We start from the raw sequence: 20,852 nt of genomic DNA on the forward strand, positions 1-20,852 counted from the left end.
ATGTGTTCCTCATAATTTGTGGAATGATTATCTAGCTTTCTGCCAGCATTTTGAAGACATGGTATTATGATAAGTGTATTTATAATATAGTTCATTTTTTTGTGGCCAAGAGGTTACATGACAATTACTTTTTTCATAACAAATACCATATTAGAGAATATAATGCAGTGGAGATATAAATTCTTGTAGGACTCTGAATTATGTTTCAGATTTCTGTACAAGGAGATCACAGAGATAAAGAAAAAGGGAGGAGGGAATAGGTAGAACAAAAGTAAACATTTCCTTCAGCCTCTGGGAAAGGTAGGTTGAAAGTGCTTGTGAAAGCAAATGATTTCTAGCCTGACTGTTTTCTTGGTGGGGAGGAGATAATTAAACAATTTTGGTTTAACTGATACTGAGCCTGAAGTTGTATCTGAGAACCCAGATGTTTTTCCTTGTATGAGTGGACCCCAGAAGGAATTCTCCATTTTGAAATTTCTTTCCTCGAAAGTGTGTTGGTGGTGGTGATGGTCAGAGGGGGTTTTTTGAGGTAGTGAGGGGAAAGTAGTGCTAGAACCTGCATGTGTGTGAAGATGAGCATTTGGGCAGCTGGTCTGATGACCTCAGCCATAGACTGGTTGTGACCTGTCACATTAGTGTGTTTTCTCAACTTCTAAATCTCTTTCAGTGCCTCTCTGTCTCCTCTTATCCCAACCTCCTGCCCCTTTCTGCTTGGCTGGGTTTTACCTTCCCAAAAAGTTATCTTTAAAGAGAATCTAGGATTAGAACACATACACTACTGAGAAGGAATGTTCTGAGAGAGTTCCCTGTTGTTTTGTTTCTGAGGCTGGGAGGACACACCTTGTGTAAGAGAGAGAGAACAGAAAAGAGGGGGGATGAAGGTGCAGGGGACCCATTGTTAGCCACGGTATCATTCCTTTTGGCTAATACCCTGTTGTCTGCTGAAGTCACAAAAGATCTGGAGTGGAAAAAAGTAGTAACAACTATTCAGATCTTCCCTCTTTAGTTCACTCTGAGAACTCACCTTCTTTCCTGTTTACAGAGAGCCCAATGTGAGATCCCACCACAGCTGCTTGAGCACAGCTGCCCCACCTAGGGCTTCCTTCTTAAACAGAGCCCCCTGGGTGTGCCATAAGGACTTGGTCAAAACCATCTGACATCGGGAAAGACCGTACAGTTCCCTTATGGTAGTGACGAAGAATAAAAGTAATTAATAGTTTTAAGCACTGGTGTCGGGCATTGTGCCAACTACTTGGTATGCATTATCATATTTAAACTCCACAACGACAAATGAGATAAGGGTTATTTTTAGTCTTTTTTTTTTTCCCTAATCACCTCCCAGCCCCATTGTTATATTTGATGTTCTTGGCTAGGGGGACCTTCTTTTTAATGGAACAATTGTGATATTTCTTCCAAGTTTCCAAGAGAGTTTTATGGTACATTGAATTCCCTTCCTCCTTCTCTTTTCCCCTGCCTTGATTCCTCTCTCTCCTTCCTTTCTTCCTTCACTTCCTGCCATCTTTCATTCCATTACTTACAAAAAACACTACTTGTCAGAAGCAACAGAGAACAAAACAGGTAAGATCTCTGCCCTCCTGGAGCGTACAGTACTCAGGGGCAGAGACAAGAAATAAGGAAACAAATATATAAACAAAATAAATACAGATTGGGATAACTACCAAAAGAAGAAATAAAGGATGATAAGAGGCGGGGAGAGATAGAGGGAAGCTCCCTTAGATGACTGGTCAGAGAAGGTCACTTTCTAGAGGTAACACTAAATTTGAAAGCTGAAGGAAGGGAATGTGTCAGCTATTTGAGTAGCCTGGGGAAGATTGTACCAGGGAAAGGAAACAGATAGCAAGAGCAAAGGCCCAACGAAGGGAAAGGGCAAAGTGTCTCTGAGGACTGGAGAGGGGGCCCATGTGGCTGGAGCATAGTGAACAAGAGCGAGAGTGGGACAAAGTCAAATCAAGAACGTGGGCAGGTCAGATCCCACAGTGCCTTATAGGCTGTGGTTAGGGTTTTGACTCTTGCTCTCAACATGACAGGCATTTTTGGAGGGATTTAAAGGAAAGGATTGGCATGATTTGATGTTTACAAGATAATGCTGGCTGCTGTGTGGGGAGAATGGAGGGCTGGCAGGGGGAAGAGGGGAGACCAGCTGCAGATGCTTCTCTGTGCTGTTCTTCCGTGTTCTTCCATGTGCTGTTCTTCTTTAAACACAACCAATGATTAAATGGCCTTGAGAGGCCGACCCAGCTGCTGGTTCTCTGATTAGATGTGTGTTTATCCTGTGTCCTGCTCCTCCCTCACCAGGTTTGATTATGAGGGGTTAGAGCCCAAGACGACCTATTACATCATGAGGGACCTGGAGGCCTTGGTCACAGGCAAGTCCTTCCTCGGCCAGCAGTTTGCTGTGGGGAGCCACGTCTACAGTGTGGCGAAGACGGACAGCTTTGAATACGTGGACCCCGTGGATGGCACTGTGACCAAGAAACAGGTACTTGCTATGAAATCGCCAGACCAGGTTATCAAGCAGAGGAGGGGTGGTGTGCGGTGGGGATGCAAAAATATCCTACAAATGGAGAGATCTTCAGCGATGATCTACTCTGAGCCCTTCATTTTACAGATGAGAGCCCTGTGGCCAGGAGAGAGGAAAGCCCTCGGTGAAGGTTACCTACTTACTTAATGGCAGAGAGTGGATTAGAATACAGGGCCCTGGCTCTCGGTCCAGTATTCTTTCCACTTGGTAACTGATGGGCCAACACCACAAATAGATTTAGACCCAACATTTCTTTCTGAAATGTTTGCGGCCTGCAGTCCCTCTATATAGTGGCCATGACTGGTGACAGATTCAGAAAAGTTTCCAAGAGCAAGGGATCCCTTTCCTTGGGACCCCCAGGTACGGGGATGTTTCACCTTTTATTACCTTATGTCATTACCTTATGTCAATGATAGGAGCTTAGCCAGATGGGTTTGTTACTCCTGGTAGGGGAAGAAACAATTGGAAATTTTGCCCCACAAACCCAAAAGCAAGATTTATGGTTGAGAATTATATTAAATGAAAGATAAGTGGCAAAATCAACCACAACTTTTATTATGATCTCATCTCTGTGAATTGTATAAGAGATGTTGAAAGCTATTACCATTATTTTTCTTCTCGATTTTGTTTATTTATTGGCTATGGCAATGCTGGCCACTCTGGGAGCACATTTTAACATTTATAGTCTAAATAAGACACTCTGAGTAATGTTAAGAGAAGTTCCATTCTAAAATCCCCAAATTCTTATCTTCTTATACGTGCTTCACCAAGTACAGACAACAAAATAAATCAGAAGCTGTAGGCTTTAGGGGACTAGATGTAACGGTAGATATTGCTATTTTTATTTTGACTAGTGTTTCATACATAGTCCTTGCCCTAGGGTCCCCTGACTTGCCGATGTTCCAAAGCCCAGTACCCTCCTGTTACTCTTGCAATATTCTCCCTCTGGTCTGCTTAGTTTTGTAGTGATCTTTCATCTCTATCAAAATGTCAGTCTTTCATTCTAGAAGGCCTTCCATGGCTGGACAAATTCATTACAGTCTTACTTTGGAAAGGTGTAGGGTAGTGGAGAAAATAGTGGTTAAGAAGTTTGAAGACACAGAATTGAATCCTATCCCTGCCACTTATTAGTTGGGAAGGTTGTTGGATTTCTTTGAGCCACAGTTTCTTCCTCATCTGTGAAACATCTATCTCACAGAGTTGTTTTAGAAATAGAACGAAATAGCATATATAAAAACTCCTAGCCTTTACGCAAGGCTTTGTAGTTGTGATTTGTTTTGCACAAGGATGCTTTCTTGTAGACTGGATTGAATCCTCTCCAAAATAATACCAGTGAATCCCTGGAGATGTGAAGCCAGCACACAGCACATGTGCATCTTTGAGCTTCCATGTCTCAGATAATCTATTCCAGTTTGGTACCATATTTTCACTTCTGTTTCACACAGGGTCCTCAGAACAAACTTCCCTAATCCAAGACTTATTTTATTGTTGTTACTGTAGAATTTAAGAGTCGTAAAATACACGCTTTCTAAAGTATCCCTGAGAGGTTTTTTGTTCCCTGAGAGGAAGGCTTGAAAACTATTCCTTGAAGGTAATGTCTAGTCATTGGTAGGTTCTGGACCGTATCAGCTCATGCAGAGCTTGTTTGTTGAGCTCATTTGTTTTGCTGTTAAATCTACTAATACTCTACCTTGTTTCTTCTTCAATGCACTCAGCATTTGGGTGCTTTTTTTTTCTTGGCTTTTCTTTAGTCATTCACACCAGGCTAATTCCTCAACTGGATCTCAAGTTTGGCCTTTGATTTATTCTATGTTCCTCCCCTTCAACCCTGAATATTGGTTTCTATTTTTACTCTGGAATTTATTGATATTTTCGCCATACTCTTTCATCTGTCCTCAAAGGTGACCATAAATAGATAAGTGCTACCAGGATCTGCTCTTGGGAGTTTCTCAAGTAACAAAGGAAGGGTAGTTGTTCATCTTCCTGGATTCCAGGACCCAAGTGATACCTTCATTAGCTGGTGGCCCTGAGTCACACTAGAGATTCTTGCTGGTCTGGGTTTGGCTCAGTGAGGGTTTTGGGAGATCAGTTAACACTCAGCGGCATCCCTATTGTCAGCAAGCCACAGATGGTTCTTTCACCACAGTTGGTCCTGTTGGAACAGAGGGGAAATTCCTCCACAGGTGTGGCCATTGCTAAACTTTCACCACTGAGGACCACATTTCAGCACTCGTGGGATGTCAGTATTATCAGCATTCACCTCCGGGGCCAGTTGAGTCTGGGGCATAGTTTATGCAACGTTGTTGCAAAATAAACTGTCCATTCCTAAAAGACATATTTGAATTTAAATAAACTAGTATTATTTTTAAATAGTCATAAAGTGCTTTGGTGCATTCATTCAATAGGTATTTCTTGAGAGCCTATCAAATGCATAATATTGGTTTTTTTCATGGTGCAGTTTTTTAATATAAATATATAACTGCTCTATTGAGATATAATTCACATAACATACCGTTCACCTATTTAAAGTGTACCATTCAATGGTTTGTAGTACATAGAGAAGGTTGTGCAATTGTTACCACAATCAATTTTAGCACATTTTTATCAATCTCCCCCAAAATAAACCATCTACTCTTTAGCTATCATCTCCCTTCTAACCCCTGGGAACCAATGATCTACTTTCTGTCTCTATAGGTCTTCCTATTCTGGACATTTCACATAAGTGGAATCATATAATATGTGGTCCTTTGTGACTGGCTGCTTTCACCTAGCACAATGTCTTCAGGGTATATCCGTGCTATACCATATATCACTACTTCATTCATTTTTATTGCCGAATAATAATTCCACTGGGTAGATAAACTACATTTTGTTTATCCACTCAGTTGATGGACATGTGAGATGTTTCTACTTTTTTACTATTATGAATAATGCTGCTGTGAACATTCATGTAAGTTTTTGTGTAGACGTAGGTTTTCAGTTCTCTTGGGTACATACCTAGGAGTGGAATTACTGGATCAAATGGTTAACTCTATGTTTAACCTTTAAAGAAGCCGCCAGATAGTCTCCAAACACAATTGTACTATTTTACACTCCTACTGGCAGTGTATGAGGGTTCCAATTTCTGCACACTTTCACCAACCCTTGTTATTATGTTTTTTCAATTATAGAATACTGTAACTTAAAAATAGTCGACTATATTATGGGTTATTTCAAAATTAAGATACAAGGAGACTTAACCTCCACAAGGAGAAACAGAAGTATGCTTCACCTAGCAAAGCCGAAAGGAAACATAATAATGTAACATCTCTGTTTGCTGTCGGAGGCCAATTGCTATAGTTTCTCCAGTGTTCTGTCATGTTGGAGTCAGACAGACATAGGTTTGAAGGCTGGCTTTGTCACTGCCTAGATTTGTGACTTTGGTCATGTTACTTAACTTCTTTGAACCTCTACACAGTGAAGGGGAGGGGGAGGGCATGCTGATAATTACCATAAAGGGTTATGGAGAAGGTTTTAGGAGAAAGACTTATAAAGCCCCCAGGCACAGTAGCTAGTACTCATTTGATGCTCAAGAAATATCAGTTCCTTCCCCCTTATCAGAATCCTTAACTTGACTGCATATCAGTCTGAGGAAAGGGCATGAGTGGCATTTAAGTGTATAGTCTTAAAGTCAGATACTCTTGGATTTGAGCTTCGGCTCTGCCACCTCCTGGCTGGGTGATCTTAGGCAAGTTACTCAACCTCCCTGTGCCTTTCTCTCCTGTTTGTGGAAATAGGAATAGTAATTGTGGCTAACTCATACGGCCATTGGGAGAATTCAATCAGATAATATATATAAAGTCCTAGTACCTAATAAACATTAATAACTGGTTAACTAAAATAAGTTATGTTAAAAGAGCATCCTTGGGAAAGAAAGATTTTGGCATTTAATGAACCATAAATGATAAGCAAAGCAGTGGGGAAGAGCATACAACAACAACTTTGCAAGGTGTCACGCGAAGATACGGGAAGGCCCCGTCAGTTTTTGAGCTATCTGTGAATTGATTCAAACTCACGTTTCTCTGCCTCCCCCCACGGTCCCCCACCCTCCATCACACATACATTTTGCTTCAGAAAGAAAAAGGTTTTTTAAGGCAGCTCTGTCCCCTTTTTGTCCTTGATTTGAGGTCAGAATCAGGAAACAGACCGTGGGAAGAAAAAAAGCTGTTTTACATGTATCTCTAGAGATAAAGAAGAAATGCTTCTCCATCCAAAATGAAATGAAAATCCTGTTCTGGTGATAAGCCATCCCTCCCACCCCCACCCACCATCCACTCCACTCCTGTGGAAATGTTCAGCAAAATCTATCCTGCCTGTGAGATCCTGTGGAGGTCATTCAAAGAGCAAGAAGGAACCCCCTGAAGTACTCATCCCCTGATGTGAATTCCCAGGGACCTCACTGGCCTCACTGTGGCCTGTCGGGTCTCGTGGAATTTACTATGGCTGCCTCCAAGTGTCTGATATTTTTGTGACCTTGGATGCCAGGAGAAAAGTTGATGTGTGCCTTCCATTAAACAGAACCCAAGAGAGGCTCTGATTTAGAAATAGCAATTGAGAGGCGTGGCTCAACAATTGCAGCTCGTCCTTCTGTGGTCCCATGAGGATATGTCACTTGTTATTTTCTGGTCAAATCTAGTCACATGAATGAATGATGATGGTTTCTTCAAATACGAGTGGGAAAAATAGCCAGTAGCTATTGTGAGAGTAGGGGAGCAGTTGGATCAAACTGCTTACTAATTTAAGAGGTTCTTGATTTATGCCTTATAAAGAGATGGGAGAGATGAGGAAAGGTTAGACGGCTCCTTAAGGCATGAAGGGTGGCCCAGTCTTTCCTCAAGGATGGATTCACTGTGCAAATATCAAGATTTTCCATAGTGCTTGGTGCGCTCTCTCTTCCCTCAACTATCACTTTCCCAGGGAACATTATCGATACCCAGATTATCTCTTAGTGTTGTCCTCCCCATCTCATCCTTCTAGCCCTGACTATGAGACTCTCCCGGCTTTGGGAGAAGGGATGCTCCAATACCGGTGCTGTGAAAGAAAGACAGCTTTACAAATGGTACCAGCACTGAGTGATGGCGTATTGCCACCAGGGTGGGTATCAGTCCAGAACTATGACCTGTATTTTGAAAATTAGCTTTGAAATGAGAAACCTTGATACTTCAGGAGCAATATTTAACCAAACAAGTCTCTCTTTATGTCTCATCCAACTCCTTTATTTCTATTTAACAAGATCAAAAATCATTAAATTCTATGAGTGCTGAAGTCATTTGCAAGTAAAAGTTCAGCTGATATTAAAAAAAAAAAAAAACTGATGTAAATAAATGCATACCAGTTAGCTGATGTGGAAAACCAAATCCAATTTGATTATGTCAGACTGACTTTGAGCTTATTAATACCTCTTCAAGTTATGCAGGCTGTGTGGAAATATTTTGATGTTGTCCTTAACCTGGAAAAGAGAACCATTTGAAATTAGTTCAGAGAAAAAGCACACTTTGAAGACTGATTCTGAAGTCAGTTTGCTTTTAGTGTTGTTATTTTAATATACAAGAAGGTGTCTGTACCTCTTAATTTTGGTATTTAGAAATAATAAAGAAAGTGAATTGGCAATCTTGAAATCACATTTCAGTCTGACATGTGGTGCTTCAATATATACTGTGGTGTTGCCAACTCCTGGTCAACAGATATAGAGAAGTTTACTGAGGCCTCGTCTCTGGTGGCCTCACGTGAAGGCAACTGAACAGTCTTAGCTGGAAAATCTGGGGCCCCAGAGGGGCTCTCTACTCAGAGTTAACTGGTCATCCTTTAACTTCAAGCTTCAACTTTTATTACATTACAATCAATGAACCAACTGAGAGACTGTCATATTAACAATCCTTGTCCTATAATATGCCATTTGCTAGAGTGTGCTTTGGGCATCTAGAAGTAGAATTTAAGAAATCACTTCAGTCAGACTGGTTATCCCACCTACGGAATTTAGCTAAATCTGAATGTTAATACCTATTCACAGTCCTCCTGTGTTGAGTAACAGAAATGTTTAGGGAGTGAGGTGTAATCGTTAAATGTATACTGTGATCAAACCTGGGTTAAAAAATCCTTTTTACGTTGCAAGTTGTGATGTCTAAAAAAATTTCCCTTAATAAATACACCTTCCTTTCCCACCTTAGTACAACATGGTGAAGGTAGTAGAAGTTTGATTCATTCATGTCTGCATCCATTTAATGACTATTTTCCAAACACCTACCACATGCAGTCAGCTTCCTGGGCATTGAGGATAAAACAGCACACAGGACAGGCTAGCAGGGAAGGCAGACTGACATTAAACTTGTAATGACTACAGAGTTTGTTTAACAATATTACAGAGAAATCACTTATTTGGAAGTGCATAGCAGAAGGAACAAACCTAGACTAGGGCTCTGGAAAGCTCTCCATGGGGAGATGATACGTAAGCTGGGTCCTGAAGAGTGGTTGGAAGCTGGCTCCGGCAAAACTGTCTTATCAGACTACATGCTTTTCTTCCATCATATGTACTTATACAGTTGTTTAGCTTTCCAGAGAAAGAGCTGGGTTTCCTATGGGCAATCACGTTCCCCATGGGATGTTACAATAGCTGTGTTTATGATTCTCAACTCCAGTGCTCATTCTACAACACTGTAGTTGTGGGAAATAGAGACAGTTGGGCCTCTTACCTTGAAAACTATGGATTAAAAAAAATTTTCCTAATGGCTACTTTTCCTATGATTTTGCCTATTTGCCTTCCAAGGACCAAACATATTTTCAGTGCTTTGTAATGACCCGTTGGCTGATTTGGAAACAGAGAGAGGTAGACACTGTTTTTGGTTAGTTGGGAAGTTCTGACTCCCCTGCTTCTGATTTGTTGGAGTTTTGCTATAATGAATTACCTTCTCCTGACATAACTGATTGCTTTAGGGCTATCTTCTAAAATGTTGGCAGTAGAATCCTGCTAAGATGTGTGGTAAGAATCTAAGCATTCTGGAATGGCATCCCAGTTACTTCCTACTGAAATACTAATGTCTGTGTAGTTAGGAGGGCAGCCATCACCAGGAAACATAAATATTAAAGGAAAAAGCTGCAAACTATCACAGGAACTGAGGGAGGAAACTACGCCTGTTGTCTGGGTAAAGTATGTCTGAATCCAAAATATCCCAGAACCGGGCCTGGTGTTGAGTGAACAGGCATCAGCAGCCATTTTGGCCAAAGACACAGGGAAATGGAACATGTGTGATCTAGTTCCATTGTTCCAGACTTGATAGTTGGAATCTGGATGAGGACTAGTTTATGTCTGCACTTCCCACTTCACTTCTCATCACCTAATGTGGTTTTTTTTGCTGGATGTGTGTTGTAAAAGTGCACTTAAGAAGCCATTTGACCTTGATTTCCCCAGATAATTATCTGCAATTGTTGGGTCCCAAGAGTGCTGGTTGGTTGTAAAAAAGGCTAGATGAGAATTGCTCCCAAGGGTAGGGCAGCTGGGTATGGCTGTGTAGTCAGTGCACTGCACAAAGGCACGGGCCTAATGCTGGAGGAGAAGCTGAAATCCAGACCAGCCAAGAGGAAAGATGCTCTTCTGTAATTTGTCCACCCAGAGAGGGCATTGCTTGTAATTTATGTGAGGGCATGGTACGGACTAGCCAGCTCGGCCACTTGTGAACTCATGCTCACAGCTAACTCTATGACTTCAACAAAGAAAAATGGGGTAATTCTAGGTAATTTTTTTCGTGGCAAGAAATGTCTGTCCAATCCAAATCTTCTGCTTTATAAGCTGCATGCTTTCTTCTACAAAATATGGTTCAGATGTTACACAGCGATATTTTCACCTTGAAGCGTTCCAGATAAATCGTTGGGATTTCCTGTGGGAGATAACATCTGAGTTAATCTCACAGAGTCTCTCTCTTCCAAGCCTGTCCCGTCTCCAGGTTCATATGCCTGGGGTGGCCAACTGACTGTATATGCGACATTGTACCAGATTTCAGGGCCATATGCTGTTTTCCCCTGGAACTCTTCCTAAGCCGGTATTCAACTAGGTCAGATGCTGCCAAATAACTGTTGGTAATGTACAGTTCCTCCTTCCCCGCCTGGCTGCAACATGTCCTATAGTCTCCAAACTCACATCTGGCAGCTCTGCTTGTACTTAGCAACTTGCAGATTTCCCCGCGTTGATTTACACAAGGGCTTAAAAAAAAAAAAAGAAAAAAAAAAAACAACCCAAGATTCATTTATCAAACGTTTATCAGATACCTACTCTACAAAAGGCTCTGTGCCAGTTTGCAGGACCATACACAACATATGAGATATTGTTCAAATATTTCACATGAGAAGCAGTGTATGGCTGTCAGAGGTTTCATATGGTTCAACCTAAAATTATAAGCCTGCAGTGAGAAGACGTAGGCCGAAACCCTGGCTCCTCCATTTACTGGTTGTGTTACCTTGAGCAGGTTTTCTGACTTCCCTGTTCTTTTCAGTAAAAGGAGGAGATGGTCTGGATGACCCTAAGGTCCTCCTTTCAAGACCTTAAGGTTGTAAATTGACCAGCCAGGAAAGAGAATTTTATTGCCAGGAAGCCAGTTCAGTGGGAGATACGGAGAAGATAAATGGTAACAGATCTTTGTGTTTAGTAGTGATTTCAGAGGACATGGCAAAGTTTTAAAAATGAAATTAATCTTAATTCTGCCTAATTTAAAAATAAGTATGTAGCGTTGCACCACAAACCATCGCCATTTAGGCTTTATATAGCAATCTTTTGCAAAATCTGGAAAGTTAGACAAATTAGAGCATAGCACCATTTTCACTAAAAGCTTTAACATAAGAAAAATAATTCTGTTTATATAGTGATTTATAATTTTCAAAGCACTTTTCACGTACATTTTCTGATCTGATGCTCACAACAACCCAGTAAGCCAGGGTGTATTATTTTTCATCCGCTTTTTAGGAAACTAAGGCTTAGAGAGCTTAAATGACTTACTCAAGACCGCCAGCTAACAAGCCAAGCCAGAATTTTAGCCCAGTTCTCTAGTTATTCCTATATCGTTTCCAAACTCCACAAACGGCAAACCAAAGAGGGGGCAAATCTGGGGAGGAAAAGAAATGCTACAGAGACAACTGGAAGCAGATTGCAGGATTTTTGTGTGGAGCAGTTCTTTGACAATTCTTTCTCATTGGGACAGAGCTAAGGTGGGCAAAACCCCACCCTGGTCACTGAGGCATATAGCTATGGCCACTCAAAGGGTTTCCCCTGGGCTGGAAGTGCAGTGCCCTTTGTATACCCCACCCCATACTTAACATTATCTTCTAATGGAGGAGGGCATCTTTTTCCCTTCTTTGAGCTTGGGGCTGTTGTGTCATCCTGGAAATTCCCACTCCTATAGCTGCTATGGTTACGGTGGTATCATGGATTCCTTCACTGTTGCTTCAGGAATTCCTTAGGAGATTGTGCTAGAAGCAATTAATGTCAGATGCTCAAGAGGAGATGCTTCTAGTGGTTCTGCTGCTGACAAGGCGCTAGGAGGAGGCTTTCAGGACTCAGCAGCAACATGATGTTTTATTAGGCCCCTGTGTTATGGCCTCCTAAGATCCCAGTCTGATGGTAGTATATGCAAGAAACCTCAGATCTTAAAGGTACCTTCCTTAAGACTGACATGTGGTATAGTCAGTCACTCGGTACATGAGGGAGGTGACCTAGAAAAAAAAAGCTACGACAGTGCTGTCCACATTTGGCTACACATCAGAATCACCTGGAGAGCTTTTACAATCCCAGTGCCCAAGTCACACCCCATACAAATTAAATCACAGTGTCTGGAGTGAGAGCCAGGTACCACGGTTTTTTTAAAGACCCCTAGCTGATTTCAGTGTGCAGTAAATTTTGCAATTAATAGGCTAGCTAATGATTTGTCCAAGATCACACAGCTGGGGACAGGAACTTACCATGGTTCAACTCCACTGTTTTTAGCTAAAACCGACCCTTGCCCTAAAAATGAAGTATGAGTAGACATAGTATCTTTCACAATTACCCTTCAAGGTGAATATGTAGCCCCAGTTCATTAGTGAAGAATATGAGTGTGTTTCCATTTGGCCTTGTGGTATGTGGAAGGAGACCTTCCAGTGATACTCACACCAGCTGTTGGACATGTAATGACATTCATTCAACAAGTGTCTATGGAGGGCCTACTGTGTACCAGGCTTGTCCTAGGCTGTATCAATAAATGGTGAACAAGGAACGTAAGAGTTTTCCCTCCCAGAGCTTATCAGCTAATGAAGGACCCAACGACATAATTCAGTGATTCCAACACTTTAGGGTTAAGAGTGTAAAGGCAACTTATTTTATACATTTGCACTGGGCCTTGTTTCTTCAAGAGGATTGTGGCAGCAAACACACATAATGAAGTTGTTAGAATATAAATAAGAAACAGAAATCAAGACTAGGGAAAATATAAATAAGAGTAGAGAGTCAAGAACAGAAGAAGAAAAATTTTAAATTATGCAAGTCATAAGAATCCACTTGGGCTGAACCTCAAATTTGGCATTAAGTGTCCTGGCAGCCATATTAAAAAGGAAACTATGGTTAGTTATAAAGTTCTTGTTGTCAGAAAGAAAACAAAATACCAGTTCCTCAGGGAAGGAAAGGCTTTCCTAACAACTTGGCTCTTGAGGAGATGTCTAATGTGGAGCTTCATACAGTCTCCTATAGTGACTGCAAAAAATGGATTTTATAACAGTGCCTTGCAGACCCTGCAATAAAAGTGAGGATATAAAACTAAAATGCGATTTAATAAATCTATTTCTATCATGAGTAGGTGATCAGAAGTAAGTTGATTTGGGCCAAATATATGTCCAGATGAACCTATGACTGGAAGGTGCAGAGCCTGGGGGACACCCTTATAACAGTCTTCATAGTTTCTCTCTACTGGGATTTCCATAGGCATATGGTTATATTTTTCATTTTCTGGGGTAGAGTTGAAGGGTAAGTGTTCCATGTTGTGGATAATGGAATAGTTTTTACCAGGGGTCAGCAAACTTTTTCTGAAAAGGGCCAGATAGTAAATATTTTAGCCCTTGTGGGCCAGACGATCTCTGTCATAACAATTCAGTGCTGCAGTTGTAACACAAAAGCAGCCACAGACAACACATACGTGAACGGGCATGTCTGTGTTCCAGTAAAACCTGATTTATAAAAACAGGTGGCAGGTCAAATTTGGCTGACAAACTATATTGCCAACCCCTGGTTTAACCTAAAAAATTTTCTAAAGCCAAGTATATTATTGGTATTCTTTTGTTGGAATTATGGAACATTTCAAAACTTGGCAAGTCTTGGTCAGTGGTGACTTTGGCCTTATTATTTAGTTGATAGCAGGTGATGATACATGCTGGAGAGAACATGGTGCATGTTGAGGTTACAAATTCATTAAGCTCATTGGAACAACATGCAGACCCCAAAGCAATCCAGTACAACTATTCACACATCCAAGTGACGCTCAGCAGACATGGAACTAGGGTCGTTGCAGCACAGAGCTGGGCTGGGTCTAAACATTTTTTGTTCCATGTGGAGAAGGAGAATTGTTATGCTCTTCACTGGGAGGTCTCACAAAGCAACATGGATTCTCTATTAAGATCTCATGGTTCCTTAGGAAAGAGAGAAGACACTGGATTATTTCCAGCAGGCTGATGTGTGCTGTTCACTCCCTTATCATCTTTTCAAGTGCAAAATCTATTCCAGGCTACCCGATACAGATTCTAACCAACCTTCCATGAGTACAGCCAAAGATACGGCTACACTTAGTGAAAAAACAAAACAAAACAAAACATGATTTCACTGTAAAAGGGGCTTAGCTATGAGCAGATAATACATGTTGAGGGTTTATCATGGCCTGAATTCTTAAGTACCCCCCACTGGCCATAAACTAATCTGGGAAGTTAATCGTGTAATGGAGCTACTTTAAAGGGTTAAGTCTGGGAAGTCCTCAGAAGAGGTGGCTTCAAGTGATTTAGTATCTGCAACAACAGGTGCTTTAGGGCTTCGGCCTTGAAGTCTGTAAAAACATGGCTGTGAATACAATGGTGGAACCAACCTTTGGGGCTTCGTTGTCAGTCTGAACAGAATTTGGTTTACCATACTTTCTGGATAGCAGGGAATTGGTTTGTTTGCTCTATTGAGAATTTCCTAACTATTCACTTCTCCAGCAGCATAAGGTGGTTAAGAAAATAATTTTGCTCATTGTGATAGAATATTTCAGGCTTATGGAGAGCAAATACTGTCTTTATCTTCATATACCCAGGGCTTAGCCCCATACCAGATCCCTAAGGGTTGCTGTAAAATGTGTGCCTAATGAATGAACCCCAGACAAAATCAACCTGTTTGCATAGCTAGTGTCACAGAGTGATGGGCTGCCAGGAAAGGACATGGCTCCTTTTTATTACACAAATTGTGGCAGACATTGAACCCTCCAAAAGAGACTAAGCTTTTTGTTTGGGGATTGGAACAAACTATGCCTACACAACTTAAAAAGCAGAAAACCCCACAGATGGAATCATAGTGTTTCCCAGCAGATATCACCAGATGGGGGAGGGGGTAAGAGATTAGCGATCAGGTTCACGTGGCATGTATGAATATTTTTAATAATGCTATTCTTAACAAGCAGGATTTGAGGCCAGAGACATTTCCAGGGTAAATTTCTTAGGCAAAATGACTGGTATCAGAGTTGCCTGAGACTTCTACTTTTTCAGAAGTAACAAGTGACCAGACATATTATTTTGTTCCCGGCTCTCTTTCTTCTGGCCCCTGCCAGTATGCTTATTTATAACAATAACTTTAACAGTTGCCTTAAGAAAACCAATTTCCTTCAACAGAAGTCACAACATGATCTCACAGTCATACTTTTTAAAATGTCGCTGCCACTAATGAGAAGAGATGCATAGAGAATAGTGATGTTCCGAGCCAAAAATCAAATCCTGGGCAGCAGTGTGAGGTGCTGCCACAGCTCTGCCCCGACCCCACCCTGGTGGCCAGGTCTTACCAGTAGGAAGGAAGGAGAGAACCAAGAGGATGAGGACGTACACAGAAACCCTCAGAACCCGGCAGATGCTCCAGTCCTGAGCATTTCATTGTAGGCTTCCATGGCTACCAGAGGAATGTGGGAATGAGGACAGAAACAGAGAGGAACTTAAAGCAAAGTCTAACGTCACGTGGGGGTAGCTTTAACACGGGTAATTTGTCATACTGTCATAGATAAATTGCCTACCTGACTGCATCCAGCAGGTTCATAAGGGACAAAATTTGGCCCCAGGGACATTTATTTAATTTATTTTTTTAACATCTTTATTGGAGTATAATTGCTTTACAATGTTGTGTTAGTTTCTGCTGTATAACAAAGTGAATCAGCTGTATGCACATGTATATCCCCATATCCCTTCCCTCTTACATCTCCCTCCCACCCTCCCTATCCCACCCCTCTAGGTGGTTGCAAAGCACCGAGCTGATCTCCCTGTGCTATGCTGCTGCTTCCCACTAGCTTTCTATTTTACATTTGGTAGTGTATATATGTCCATGCCACTCTCTCACTTCCTCCCAGCTTACCCTTCTCCCTCCCCGTGTCCTCAAGTCCATTCTCTACGTCTGCATCTTTATTCCTGTCCTGCCCCTAGGTTCATCAGAACCAATTTTTTTTTTGAGATTCCATATATATGTGTTAGTATATGGTATTTGTTTTTCTCCTTCTGACTTAACTTCACTCCATATGACAGACTCTAGGTCCATCCAGCTCACTACAAATAACTCAATTTCGTTTCTTTTTATGGCTGAGTAATATTCCATTGTATATATGTGCCACAACTTCTTTATCCATTCGTCTGTCGATGGACACTTAGGTTGCTGCCATGTCCTGGCTATTGTAAAGAGTGCTGCAGTGAACATTGTGGTACATGACTCTTTTTGAATTATGGTTTTCTCAGGGTATATGCCCAGTAGTGGGATTGCTGGGTCATATGGTAGTTCTATTTTTAGTTTCTTAGGGAACCTCCATACTGTCTCCATAGCGGCTCTATGAATTTACATTCCCACCAACAGTGCAAGAGGGTTCCCTTTTCTCCACACCCTCTCCAGCATTTATTGTTCGTAGATTTTTTGATGATGGTCATTCTGACTGGTGTGAGGTGATACCTCATTGTAGGTTTGATTTGCATTTCTCTAATGATTAGTGATGTTGAGCATCCTTTCATGTGTTTTTTGGCAATCTTCTTTGGAGAAATGTCTATTTAGGTCTTCTGCCCATTTCTGGATTGGGTTATCTGTTTTTTGCTATTGAGCTGCATGAGCTGCTTGTATATTTTGGAGATTAATCCTTTGTCAGCTGCTTCATTTGCAAATATTTTCTTCCATTCTGAGGGTTGTCTTTTCATCTTGTTTATGGTTTCCTTAGCTGTGCAAAAGCTTTTAAGTTTCATTAAGTCCCATTTGTTTATTTTTGTTTTTATTTCCATTTCTCTAGGAGGTGTGTCAAAAAGGATCTTGCTGTGATTTATGTCATAGTGTTCTGCCTATGTTTTCCTCTAAGAGTTTTATAGTGTCTGGCCTTACCTTTAGGTCTTTAATCCATTTTGAGTTTATTTTTGTGTATGGTGTTAGGGAGTGTTCTAATTTCATTCTTTTACATGTAGCTGTCCAGTTTTCCCAGCACCACTGATTGAAGAGGCTGTCTTTTCTCCATTGTATATTCTTGCCTCCTTTGTCAAAGATAAGGTGACCATATGTGCGTGGGTTTATCTCTGGGCTTTCTATCCTGTTCCATTGATCTATATTTCTGTTTTTGTGCCAGTACCACACTGTCTTGATTACTGTGGCTTTGTAGTATAGTTTGAAGTCCAGGAGCCTGATTCCTCCAGCTCCTTTTTTCTTTCTCAAGATTGCTTTGGCTATTTGGGATCTTTTGTGTTTCCATACAAATTGTGAAACTTTTTGTTCTAGTTCTGTGAAAAATGCCAGTGGTAGTTTGATAGGGATTGCATTGAATTTGTAGATTGCTTTGGGTAGTATAGTCATTTTCACAATGTTGATTCTTCTAATCCAAGAGCATAGTATATCTCTCCATCTGTTTGTATCATCTTTCATTTCTTTCATCATTGTCTTACAGTTTTCTTTTTTTTTTTAAGAGTAGTTATTCGTTATTTCATTTCTTTTTTTTTTTTAAAGCTTGATGGTATTCACATTGCTTAATTTGTGTCATGCTTCATTTATTTATTTTATTATTTTATTTCTTTATTTATGGCTGTGTTGGGTCTTCGTTTCTGTGCGAGGGCTTTCTCTAGTTGTGGCAAGCGGGGGCCACTCTTCATCGGAGTGCGCGGGCCTCTCACTATTGCGGCCTCTCTTGTTGCGGAGCACAGGCTCCAGACGTGCAGGCTCAGTAATTGTGGCTCACGGGCCCAGCTGTTCCGCGGCATGTGGGATCTTCCCAGACCAGGGCTCGAACCCATGTCCCCTGCATTGGCAGGCAGATTCTCAACCACTGCGCCACCAGGGAAGCCCCTGTCTTACAGTTTTCTGCATACAGGTCTTTTGTCTCCTTATGTAGGTTTATTCCTAGGTATTACCCCAGGGACATTTATTAAATATCACCCCATCCTTGTTACCTTTACTGCTTTCTAATTTCCACATCACCAGACCAAGGGAACTTGAGCATCTGTTCATAGTTTTGCTCCTAACCCTCCCCCAACATGAACCAGAAGGCAACAGAAATAGAATAGAGACAAATAGATAACCTTAAGTAGCTTCTGGGTTTACCTCACTGTCCTGTTTGGTGAGTGTAGAGAGCCAATTATAAATTGTCACAATGCTGAGCATCTTTGGATGATAAGAATACACTAATCTCCAAGGTCGGTATTTGTCATTTTTAGCTGTGTATTCATTTGTTCGCTGATCCATCCTTTGATATTCTTGCTCTTAGGGCCTGAGGATCATTTTCTCAGATGCATCTCGGCTCATCTTCCGGCTCAGTTCCTCCAGTGGTGTGCGGGCCACCATCAGACTGTATGCAGAAAGCTATGAGAGGGATCCCAGTGGTCATGACCAGGAGCCCCAGGTACCTGAACGGAGCTGTGCTCTCAGCACTGTGTGTCTTACTGCTCCTGGAAAACTTAAGGAGCTTTAGTGGGGGTGATTTTACTTTCTAGAGAGGTGTATTGATAGCTCCAGCTATCAAGGACAAACTGCGAGTGACTCTAAGCAGATTTAACTCATTTATTGCAGTGTTTGAAACAGAAAAATTGCTCTCAAGCATCTATGAGTTTAGACCAGCATTTTCGAGACCACTTGCCTCTCTTGACTGTTCTGCAGTTTGTTGATTGTGGTAACCTCAAGAGAGGCACCTTGTATAGACCAGTTAAGGAAATTTTGAATGAGAGTCAAGCGGGTCAAACTCTTCAGAGCCTTGTCTATACTCATGTAAATGATGGGTTCCCAAGTGTTCGGGAAACTCTGGGTTGGACCATGTCCGTGAGGTGCCACTATAGATGCTACCCTGGGCTTCCTCTCTGAGGTTGCTGCATGGCCCACTGTGAGAGGAGGGGCCACGGCTGGTCTGAATTTAAAGTGAAGGGAGGACACTGACACAGCTGGGCTGGTCTGGGTATGGCAGAGCCCCCTCAAGTTGTCAGCACAGAGCTAATTAAAAACTCACTTAAAAAAAAAACTCACTTAGAAAAGCAACAGCACAACCATATCCTCACCCCCGTATTTGTTAAAGCTCCAGGCAACATTATTTAATACCAGAAAGTACCCATTATAATGTTGGGCACTTCCATCTACACTGCTAGCTGCCCCTCCCTGCCTTGGTCTCTAGTTCAGCCTGGGTTTTGAAGCAGAGTCCTTGAGGAAATGGTTCCTTGAGATGAAACCATTGGTTGCATCTGCAATGCTTCTTTTTTTTGGAGAAGTAGAGAAGCAAAGAAAAACTCACTGCTTCTCAGCGTAGAGTTGCCCAGAATTTTCAGGTATAATTTGCCAAAGTTGCGCCATGGATGGAATAAGATACCGGGGAGGGTTATCTTTCTTTGTAAGTAATTTAGTGGTGTCTGTTTTTGTTTTTAATGGTATCTTCCTTTGGAGGGTCTCAAAGAACTTGATGAACATGGTACCATAGAACCTTACACCTGACTCTGTAACCAGTGGACCTATCTGGAGTAAAATTGCCCCAGATGGGGAAGGAGAGGCCTGCCGTCAGGGTCGCTGAGAGTGTGAAGGGGCAGAGCACGAAGCCAGCATCGAGACTTGGGCCTTTCCTTCTCAGGATCCCAGGCTCTCCATGCAGGGATGTACCACGTTCTGCCAACGTAATTTGTTACTGAGTACATTTCACCCAAGGTAGTACCAAACCATGCAAGAATTGGCGGCGAACACTGTCTTTCCATATAAAACTCTTCTACATCTCACGTCGGGAAGTGAGATTAAAGCAAGGGCCCGGAAGTCCAGAGCTACGTACAGGGTGAGGAATGATATTCCTGGCCTCACCAACTCTGACTCACTCTTGATTCGAGGCTATTTTTTCCTCAACATTCCTTTCCCTATTTGCACGGGGTAAGTGGTTATGATGTTTGCTTATTTTTATTTACCTTTGCACTAACTGCAGAAGTATGATGTCCAGGCCATTAGACACATGTAAAAATACCCTATACACATATGAGTCTCTCTCTGAGGTGGTCCCCAAAGGCCAAGTGGTACTACTTTTTGTTAAGGTTTACTTTGAAGTTGAAAACCACCACAGGCCTGCTGCTAGAAGGTTGTGTGGTAAGTATATACTTCAAAAAAAACCATAAGTAATGCTGGTTATAGTTGCCATTGCTGTGTATTTCCCATCCTGTTGGTTTAAAAAGTTTGCCACTTTGTATGGTTGGGAAATCCCTTCATTGATAGGGCTCTTCTTCTGATTGCTGACGTTCCTTCCCTTTGTAATCCTAAGTGAGGGTTTTGCCGGACCTAGCTAGGTGGGCCTCAGAATATTTAGCTTATGATCTAGCTAAAAATTTTAGATTAAAATAGAACTCCATGTTCAAAGACCAGACATCATTGACTCATCATCTTAAGCCGTACTGTGTAATACATTTCAGTCAAGATATAATTTAGACTAAGATTTTAAAAGGCATCTAAACCCCTAAGGAAAAGGAAGCAGCATCTCTCAACAGGCCCACCTGTCTCAATTACTGCTGAACTGTCCCTAGGCATCTAAGTTTAACCACTGGGGGGCCTCTTTCCAGCACTGCTTTCCAG

At 41.6% G+C, this 20,852-nt stretch overlaps 1 protein-coding gene across 1 annotated transcript in view; it reads left to right on the forward strand.

The window, feature by feature from the left end:
• Positions 1-20,852, forward strand: part of PGM5 (phosphoglucomutase 5) — a 188,792-nt gene that overhangs the window by 134,896 nt on the left and 33,044 nt on the right. The window contains exons 9-10 of the mRNA XM_057549000.1: positions 2,317-2,500; positions 18,535-18,669. Of these exons, the coding sequence (XP_057404983.1) occupies positions 2,317-2,500; positions 18,535-18,669 (319 nt within the window). The remainder of the gene's footprint in view (positions 1-2,316; positions 2,501-18,534; positions 18,670-20,852) is intronic.

The sequence above is a fragment of the Balaenoptera acutorostrata genome, chromosome 6, assembly GCF_949987535.1.
Source record: "Balaenoptera acutorostrata chromosome 6, mBalAcu1.1, whole genome shotgun sequence".
In the NCBI taxonomy this organism is placed as follows: Eukaryota; Metazoa; Chordata; class Mammalia; order Artiodactyla; family Balaenopteridae; genus Balaenoptera; species Balaenoptera acutorostrata.